General features: G+C 45.7%; 1 protein-coding gene across 4 annotated transcripts in view; it reads right to left on the reverse strand.

Moving 5' to 3' along the window:
- The window catches only part of Ddc (dopa decarboxylase), an 80,970-nt gene that overhangs the window by 64,395 nt on the left and 6,557 nt on the right, over window positions 1-10,018 (reverse strand). For all 4 annotated transcript variants that reach the window (XM_052734524.1, XM_052734526.1, XM_052734525.1 and 1 more), the window contains exon 2: window positions 4,222-4,430. In XM_052734524.1, the coding sequence (XP_052590484.1) occupies window positions 4,222-4,422 (201 nt within the window). In that variant the 5' untranslated portion in view covers window positions 4,423-4,430. The remainder of the gene's footprint in view (window positions 1-4,221; window positions 4,431-10,018) is intronic.

Raw genomic sequence — 10,018 nt, forward strand, 5'->3', positions numbered from 1 at the left:
CATAACACATGAAGTCTAGGTAGGAATGATAGCAATATTGCTTCAGGTTCTTGCTGGGTGCCCTGGACAGAGAAAGGGCTGCACCAGACATCTGAAATCCTAGAGTAAAAAGCTTGGCTTTCCCAAAATTGCCCTAACATATTCAGTTACTTTTGTATATCTATCTATCTATTTATCTATCTATTTATTTATGTTTTGTTTTTAATGCCCATTTTTTTTTTAAAAGAATTTCTTTAATATCGTACCTTCCCACTGGTTTGCACAAACTGCTCCCCCCTAGAAATCAGCACCTTTAGGAGGAGCTGCTACCTCTGTCTCCCACAGTGGCCACTGTCCCCCTGCCTCCTCCAGCCCAGAGGGAGCAAACACTTGCTCCAGGCCAACCCTGGATTAGGTGCAGAAGAAAAGCTCAGGTTGGCCAGGAAGAGATGCACCTAGGTGGTATTCTTGGGAATCCCAGGGGATGACGGATACACAGACCCTCACAGTGGTGAGGACACACAGATCTGTATTGATTCCGTGGGCATCATCTTCCCTATTCCCAGCCCCAAACAGCAGTATCAGGAGGCAGAGCCTTGGTGAGGTACTTAGGTCATGAGAGTGGGGCCTTTGTGATGGGATTTGGGATCTTCTAAGAAGAGATCAGACTCACTATACACTAACAATTCCAGAATCTATGGAGGGCTGTGACACTGTATCTATTTGGAAAGTTTGAACCCCCGCCCCCACACACACCCCAAACTTTAACCAAAAATTTCTGCTTTTGAAACATTGAAAGTCAATGTTCTGTGTGGTGATTTGTAGCGGGCTAAGGAAATATTTTTCTCTCCAAAGTTCAAAAGGCAGGGCTGGAGAGATGGCTCAGTGGTTAAAAGCACTGGCTGCCCTTCCAAAGGACCGGGGTTCAGTTCCCAGCACCCACATGGCAGTTCACAACTGTAACTCCGGTTCCAGGGGCTCTGACACCCTCATACAGACATACATGCAGGCAAAACCCCAATGTACATTAAATAAATAAATAAATCTTTAAAAAAAAGTTCAAAAGGCTTATATGGTTCTGATCAAAAGATTCTGGAGAAAGGGTCTACTCCTGATTCCCCAAATCCAGGGACTGGGTTTCTTTCTGCATTGCTAGGCAGTGAGACCGTCTCTAACTTTCTTCTCTAGTGTCTAGTCAAATAAATTCTTCTTTTTCATTGATTATAAGACAAACCTCTGTTGTGTTTTAGGATCTCCGAAATCAAGATGTACCCTCCACTGTAAGAAGCAGTTCCATGGAATCTACCCACCAGACTTCTGTGATGAGGCCACTATGCACAGTCTTTGGCTGATATTCTTTAAAATAATAGATTTGCTTTTTTAAAAAGGATGTGCCTGTCCTGGGGAAGCAATCGCACAAAGTGAACTGAGGGCAGAGACATAAAACAAGCACTCATTCTTCATCAGTGTGTAAGGAAAGATGATCCCCGAGAACGGGAGGGGCCCAGAGCCTGACCTTAGAGAAGCTGGGAGCTCAAATCACTCCATGTAAACATTGAAGTCAAGATGAAAGTAAGGGCCTGCAGGATGTGAGGAGCATTGGATGTCAGGCACCGAAGGAGCTATTAGAAGAAGAGAGAGGCTAAGTGGGGGGGGGGGGGGAGGAGAAGGAGAAGGAGGAGGAGAAGGAGGAGGAGGGGCGGTGAGGAGAAGGAGGGGGTGGGGAGGAGGGGGGGTGGGGAGGAGGAGAAGGAGGAGGAGGAGGAGGGTGGGGAGGAGGAGGGGGTGGGGAGGAGGAGAAGAAGGAGGAGGGGTGGGGGTGGGGAGGAGGAGGAGGAGGGGTGGGGGGGGAGGAGGAGAAGACCAGAGCTCTCTATCGCTGGAGGGTACAGAGCTGCTTGCTGTAGGAAGGCCCTCATTTGAATCCAGCCTCCAGAAACATGAGAGATGTTGAAGTCACCTAGTCTAGGAACTTGTTATGGTGGAACTCTTATGACTCCCCAAAGCTGTGGGTGTTAGGGGCTCAGTCTCCAAGGCGGCACTATCAGGAGGGAGTGAGAGGCCTTTAGGTCTTGTGATGTGCTCTCATAGAAAAGGTGTAAGATCAAGCAGTCCCCTCCTCTTTCACTGCATCGCTTTCTAGCCATGAGGTGAGTAGATTTCCTCTGCCCCATCCTTCTGCCACGATGCACTGGCTCACCACAGGCTAAAAGCAAAAGGACCAGTGAGTCCTGGTTGAACCTCCAAGACTATAGGCCAAAATGAACCTTGTTTCTATGTGTCTGTTATTTCAGCCATCTGTTACAGGGTCAGAAAGCCGACTAACACATTTCCATTTGTCGTAGTCTTTGCAAAGATGCAAACGTGTCTTTTCTCAGTAAAACCACATATTAGACATTTACTGGCCAATACGTGCTACAAGGAACCCCCAGATGATGATTACAAAGATAACTAACTAGGATAGCTCATTAAAAACTGGAAGATTCCAGCGAGGCTCTTCACATGGCTGTCTCCAGGCCTGGGAGTGGGACAGAGCCAATGGAAAAAAAAGAAAAAAGTGAGAGTGAAAGAAAATCAGGGTTAGCAAGAACAGGAAGGGGGGAGGGAGGGAGGGAGGCTGACAGTGAGTCTCAGAGGCTCTGGAGAACTTCACAGGCTGAGTGATGTGTTCAGCAGAGCAGGAGTGGGGCCCATGAGGCTTTAGAAAGAAAAAAAAAAAAGAAAAAGAAAAAATGTTCAGATAAAAACCAAAACATCTGCAGTGGTAACTCGTTTGTCTTTGCGGAAATGCCTTTATACAGTGTAACTTGCAGAGGCCAGTAGAGGAGGAGGCCAAAGACTATACAAATGCACAGGGCCAGAGGTCACAGCTGGAGCCCAGGGTCTCAGTTTCTTTAGGTTCTTGGAGGCTCCACGCTGCCTGCCGCTCCCTCTCCTCGCTATCCACGTCTTGGAAAGGCTAGGGCGATTCTTGACTAGAAAGGACACTCCTCTGCCTTTCTCTCTCTGAATAGCCACAGAGCATGTGGACTTGATAGTCCCACACCGGCTCTGCACAGCACAGAATTTTCACGTAGCTTCGGGTCAACCGCAGGGCGAGCACCAGGCTGGCTGGAACTGTCACCCAGGGAGCTAACCCCAGAGCCTCTGCGTTTCTCAGTTTTGCTCGACCCAGTAAATACTGCTATGGAGTGTAGACTCCTGCAGGAAGACTGCACATTTTCCCAGCACTCCTGTACTCCTTTGTGGCCTGACATTTGACTGTGCCTCCCCGCACCGGCTTTGTGCTGACTGGCTTAGCTTATTTGTTCAATTTACAGGCCAGAGGCAGAATTTTGAGTTTTACTCAAAGAACAAATACCAGGGGGAAATCTCCTAAAGATGAAACTTGACAAGGGCTGTGAGAGGTGTTCTGGAACTGAGGTGCTGACTCGGGAGCCTGTGACTTTGGCTGCCTCCCCAGAGCCTCTGTATTCTCTCTGAAAACAAGAGTGAGTACCCACAATCCCAGCTCCCCGCTGCCCTGCACACCACATGCTTGTTCCTCATTCACCTTAGTGCTGGGGGAGGGGGCGGATGCCCAGCTCACACTTTACACATGATTTGGTGATCAGGGTAAGGCCTACTTGTTCAGAATCATGTTAATGGACAGGCTTTTAGGTAAATTGCTTGATGGGTAAAGTAGTACTGTGGAGACATACCACTAAGGTTCACTGCAACCCTTTGATCCATCTGACTATTAGGGAGGGCTCTGCTATTCTGTGCCCTTGGGCAGAAGCAGTATACACTGCCCATGCCCAAACAAAAATGAAGAAAACATGCCCTCAGTACATGAAAGCTACCTTTTGACAGATACAAGAATGCTACAAGTGCCTTTATTTGGGATAGCTAATTAAACTATTTGCAATCAACCACCAGGAGCTTATTTTTTCTTGCCATCATAGGTTAATTAGGAACCGAGTTTGGTGAAGCAAGTACTGGGTCTCGGGGTGGGGGGGCCTTGGTAGAAAACCTTTACTCTACCTTTGGAGGCCATGTCATTTGGATCAATCATTTACCATCCCATCGGAGCTTCATGGACCACCTAATTTCCCTAATCTTAATTGTCTCAGCCGAAACAGAAACAATGGCAGGACTTTCTCTTTAACCTCTCTGGTTCGGTGACCCCGGGACACTGTAGCTTCCAGTAGGTGCTTTATTAGCATAAGCCCTGCTGTCCTCTGACCTCATATGCATACTCACCCCCGGCATGATTATCTTCTCAATGTCTCTGATAATGTCTTCATATGCTTCTGGTTCCTGGGGGGCAGTGGTGGGGATCAGGGGCCGAAGGTAGCCAGGCTCCACATCAGGGTACACTGGACGTCCCTCAATGCCTTCCAGATAGTCAGCTATATAATCCACCATCTCCTTCCCTCTCCTCCGGAATTCACTTGAATCCATGTTCGAAACTGCCCATGGAGAGAAATAGAAACCAACCAACAAAATATTTCACCTCTGAACTGGAGGGGCAAACCCAGGGGGCAGTGACTGAATCCTAGAGACTACTCAGTTCCCAGCTGAGCATCCCTTGCTTTCTTCCACATCTGGATGAGGCAGACATGCCGCTGGATCCACACTGTGCAGCACAATGCCCATTCCACACCTCACAAGACACTCAGTGAAGGCCCCACGGCACCTTGGTCTTCTTATTTTTTATTTTTTTATTTCGGCAAAATGCAAAAAGAGCACCCATTCAGGGATCCTTACAACTTGAGAAACAAACAGCGGTCCACATTCTGCCTGTACCCTTTGTTAGCCATTTGAAAGAGAGCCTTGCACTTTGAGCCCCACCCGGCAGCTGAGATGAAGATAATAATGCCAGCCCCTGAGGAGTGGGTGAGGGTATGATCACTCTGTGAGCTCAGCCCAGAGCCCAGGACAGCACAGCCCTGGCCAAAGTTAGAGATGTCTTTTCCTGGAATCCCATCTCCTGATGACCTGCACCTTTGCCTACAGTCTGCTTGTCAGAATGACGCTTTCTTCATATCGCCCACGTCACACACACACACACACACACACACACACACACACACACACACACACACACACACACGCAGCTATCAGAGTTCATGTCCATTATCTTCATTAACATTACAACAACCTGAGTGATGCTGAATAATACAATTATTTTCTCCACAGGGCTTACTGCTGCTTGCTAGGGCTGAAGATCGAGAGACAACACTTTTGCAGTACATTTTGAGGGTCATTTTAAACATTTTAAACAGCAACGACATAAAGGATAAGGTCAGAACAGATTTTAAAAAAAGAGGACTCTTATTTACATCACAAGAGCTCAAACATAAGGCAGAGTATCGCCTTGTTCAACCTCAGAGGGATTGTGTGCCTCTGATGACTCACACAGTTCCTCAGCTCTGCACTTGGTCACGAAGGCACAATGAGCCTTAATTGAGGATTCAGATACAAGCTAGCATGCAGGAGATCCTGAATGCCTGGAATTTATGTGTAGTAAAAAATCGAATGTATTTGCAAAACAAGAAAGATGGACAACCCCCTAGAATCCTATCATCCCCAATTGTAACATGTGTCTTTCCTGAATAGTTCCTAAATTTGTGAGAGACAATTGAACGCTAAACAAAGGATACATTTCTAAATCCCTCCCTTAGTCCAGAGCTTTGTAATTGAAGATGGATTTTCCATCAGAATAAGTACTGGGGATGAGTCAAATCCATTGTGATTAGCAATGGGGCTGACCTTCATGTCATGTTCCCAGCACTTCCCCATGCTCCCCATTGTCTGGGGTGGGAGGGGGGGTTGGACAGATTTTGTGATGTTAAATGCGTTAGAAATGATTCATCAGACACTTTTTTAAAATGGGAAGACAGACTTTTTATTCAAGAGTATTGCATGGGGGAAAGAGTTTGACCTCAACTTTGAAACACCAGGGACAGATGGGGAATGTAGCCAAAGGGGATTACTCAGGGCTCTCCAGAGGAGTGAAACCCACCATATACATATACTTCTAACCACAAAAGGGAGTTTATTGGATTGACTCACATGCTCAGGGACTGTTTATTTCCACAATGGCTGTCAGCAAGCTGGAGGACTAGAGAAACCAGTTGCCACTTAAGTCCAAGAAGCCTCAGGACAGGAGAGACCAAGGATGCAGCCCCAGCCCGAGGTCAAGGCCCTGAAGGTGCCTCAGGGAGTCACTGGGTGCTGGGACTTACTTATTGAGAGGCTGAAGAAGCTGGAGTCTGATGTCCACAGGTCACAGCCGCTGCAAAAGTGTATGTCTGCTGGGGCAGAGCAGTGGGACTTCCTTCTTCTGCCTTTCGGTTCATCTGACCCACCCAGCCTATGGGTGCTGCTCAGAGTCAAGACCAGGCTCCATCTCAGCTCACTGACCTCTCAGGTTTTCTGGTAAGGACTTCCCAGAAGCATCAAGAAATTTCCTAGGTGTCTCTAACTCCAACCAAATAACAACCAAGGACAACCATGACAGCAGCTAGTAAAACCAGTGGGCAAGAAAAATTACTGAGAGCATGGGAGTTCGTCTTGGGGTTGGGAGGCAGCAAGCTGGATCAGATACCAAGGGTGGAAGGAGATGAATCCGATTAGATACTCGCAATATCCGCCCAGTAGGCTCATCAGGGCTTCTTTGTCAAACTAGGCTTAAGCTGACTTAAGGTTGGGTTAGGTGATAGCTGGTATCCAGGAACAACCTGCCTGATCAGGATTTTCCCTCCTCCAGTGTTCTCTGCTGAAGGGACAACACACAGGCACAATTTATAGAGGGCCCAGCCCCCGTTTCAGAGTTACCATTTGGGCGCACATTTCAGCCCTGAGTGCTTGGGAGACGATGGCACATAAGATAAGATTTAAATTCTAGCAACAGCAAGTGCTAAACTAGCAACAGGAGGGAAGTCATCATGCTGATAAATGCACTTCTGTTGTGTGCCTTCTCGTGATGGCATTACTACACACTGTGACCGGGCCATAGTCAGACGCTGTACCTCTGTTGAGGAATATGACCATCATTACCTGTTTCCCATTCTGTTAATGGGAAGGGGTGTGTGTGTGTGTGTGTGTGTGTGTGTGTGTGTGTGTGTGTGTACGTGTAGTGGTGGTGGTGGTGGGGAATTTCAGGGCTGATGCTCAGGGTTAAGAGCTGACCTACTCAGACTCAGACCCTGACTTGGCTATATACTAACACACTACATGAATTGCTATCAAACTAACCCTTGTTTTCCTTAACGGAAAACGATGGCCCACGCCTTTAATCCCAGCACCCGGGAGGCAGAGCCAGGTGGATCTCTGTGAGTTCAAGGCCAGCCTGGGCTACGGAGTGAGTTCCAGGAAAGGCGCAAAGCTACACAGAGAAACCCTGTCTCGAAAGACCAAAAACCAAAAAAAAAAAAAAAAAAAAAAAAAAAGAGAGAGAGAGAGAGAAGAAAAAGGAAAAAAGAAGAAAACAAAGATCAAGATGATAGCACCGCCATATGAATTTAATTGTGAATACTAAATAAATGCATAGGAAGAGCTTTGAACAGTGGTACTAAACAATTACTCAAGAACTGTCAGCTATTTCGTTTTCATTTTCTGAGATTTCAGTTACTTGCAATCAACTGCAATCCAAAAACATTAAATGAAAAGTATGTGCAATTTTTAAATGGTGCATATTTCTGAATAACATGATGACATCTGTGCCTTCCTGTTCCATGTCACCCAGTACCTGAATCATTCCTTAGTACAGTGTTTTTCCACTGTAAATACTACCTGCCTGGTAGTCCCTTGGTAGCTATCACAACATAGCAGTTCTTTCGTTCAAGTAAGCTTTGTACTAATGCAGTAACTGCTTTGTTACATTTTAGGTATCGTTAACTTCTTTCTGTGTCTCATTTATTAAATGAGCTTCATCACCCGTATGTATGCATAGGATACATTTCTGTGGTTAGTTCCCGGTAGGTAGCCTCTGGAGGTCTTGAACTGTATCACTCTGTAAATGACAGGCAATTACTGTAGCAGCTTTTCCTTACAACTGCAAATTGTACCTCTTATCTGTTCCTGCACGTTTTTTTCGTTTGTTTGTTTGTTTTAGATTTTAAAAAATCCTAAAAGTGGAAAGCATTTTTTAAAATTTTTTTTTAGTACTTTTCTAGAGATATATGGCTTTAGTGTTTTTAAATTATATTGCAAGTTTCTCTGAGCACACTATTTTATCAAGTTACTCTTCTAATGGGGAGTGCTGTGCAGTTGCTGAAGTTAATTTTAAACTTTAACCGTCTCAGAATCATGAATGGCTCTCTTTTAACGTTGACTATTGAAATCAAATAGTGTTCTGATGCTTCTTTGACGTTTGGATTTCTTCATTTATGAATTGCTTATTCATTATATTTTTTCCACTTGGATATTAGCTATTTTTTTTTAATTTAATTGCAAGGATCCTAACATATTAAAACTTCTACGCCCGTATCTGTGATATGTTTTATGACATTTTCCTCCTTTAGGCCTGACCTAATTTGGGATGATTTTATTCTGATTTATAAGAGTCAGAATAAAGAGGTCTTATAAGAGCTTTAATTTTTATATGGCAAAAAAAATCTCACAAATTTCCCCTTATGATTTGGACCTGGTATGTGATTTTTATAGTCGCCTAAAAGGAACCATTTTTACAGACTGTTTGTCCTACCGAGGAGGGTACGTGTTGCAGAAAGCTGAAGTCTTGAGAAGAGAAGCCTTACAAAGCTGAGAGAGACCCACGGCCTCTCTGAAGCGCCAGTGCGGTCTTTCTACTGGGAACGAGACAGTTTTACGGACAAAGCAGGATATGCCAAGGAAAAAACAAACAAGCACGCCCCAACTCACTATGAAAGGAAATATTCCTAGGCAAACTGTAATATAATACCTGGTTATTCTTTTCAAACCATCCTGTCATTTATTTGAAGATTATTTCCCATTGAAACCTTTGCAGAAGGTACTTAGAGCACAGCCTCGAGAGACTCTCACACTCACTTGAGGGCTGTCTGATATTCATGGCTCCGAGTTGGGCAAATATTAGCTGGAAGATGTAGACTGTGATAAGGGCAACGGCCTCTACTTCTCCAGACCCCTGAAAGGGTTTCTGTTGACACAACCTGATCTGTCTCGGCAGCAGCTGCCCTGCATGGCTTTTGCATGCAGCCCCCACCATCATTGGTGCATGTGTGGTGAGCCAGGCACCCCCCTGGATGTTTTATTATATCAGTGACAGTCAACACAACTCCATACCCATGGGCTTCAGGAAAATATGAACTCCCCTTGAACTCTCTCAGGCCTCCCAATCAACCCTCTGTTAAGAAGTTATTATTATTGTTGTAATTTACCATTCGACTGCTGTCCTTTGGTAACTGAGAATGAATGGATGAATAAATAAGTGAAAGAGTCAGTTTGGCCTTCTAAATATTTGATTTCTGCTCTATTCTATATTGGACCCTGCCCTGCTTTTGCGACAACTTAAACACCAGGTCATTCACACCTCTGGGAGAGTCATAGCTGCTGGAGTGAGGCCGGCAACCACAGCCTCATCTGGCCTTCGATCTGGATCCTTTTCACCATGCCCAGGCTACAGCTTTTCCTCTCTGCAATTTCACTTCTTGTACTCCTCTGCCATAGCCGTTTTCCCAGAGCCCAGTCCAGGCCCCTACTGACATTCTTACAAGTTGTCGGGGATAGTATAGGAATCCTGCTTCCATGGGACCTTGGTGAAGAATTTTGGCCACAAACCTGAAGCTCACGTCCTACCATGGTGTGTTCCGGGGAGGGAGCTCCTGTGAGCTGGGGGAAGGGCGGCAAGGTTCCCAGCACCCATGCGCAGTCTTGCCTAGCATTTCACATTTTCCACGCTTCCATCCAAGACCATAACAAGGTTTCTAGCCATGAGAAATCTCTAATAATTTGAAGAATGACTATCTGATGCTTTACCTCACAACAGCAACAAAACCCCAAGTCCCCTGAGTCTTTTTAAACTCTTAAGCTGCTGGCTAAGTGGCGTGTTTTT

The sequence above is a fragment of the Peromyscus californicus genome, unplaced genomic scaffold (assembly GCF_007827085.1).
Source record: "Peromyscus californicus insignis strain IS unplaced genomic scaffold, ASM782708v3 Scaffold_13__1_contigs__length_99412109, whole genome shotgun sequence".
Classification (NCBI taxonomy): domain Eukaryota; kingdom Metazoa; phylum Chordata; class Mammalia; order Rodentia; family Cricetidae; genus Peromyscus; species Peromyscus californicus.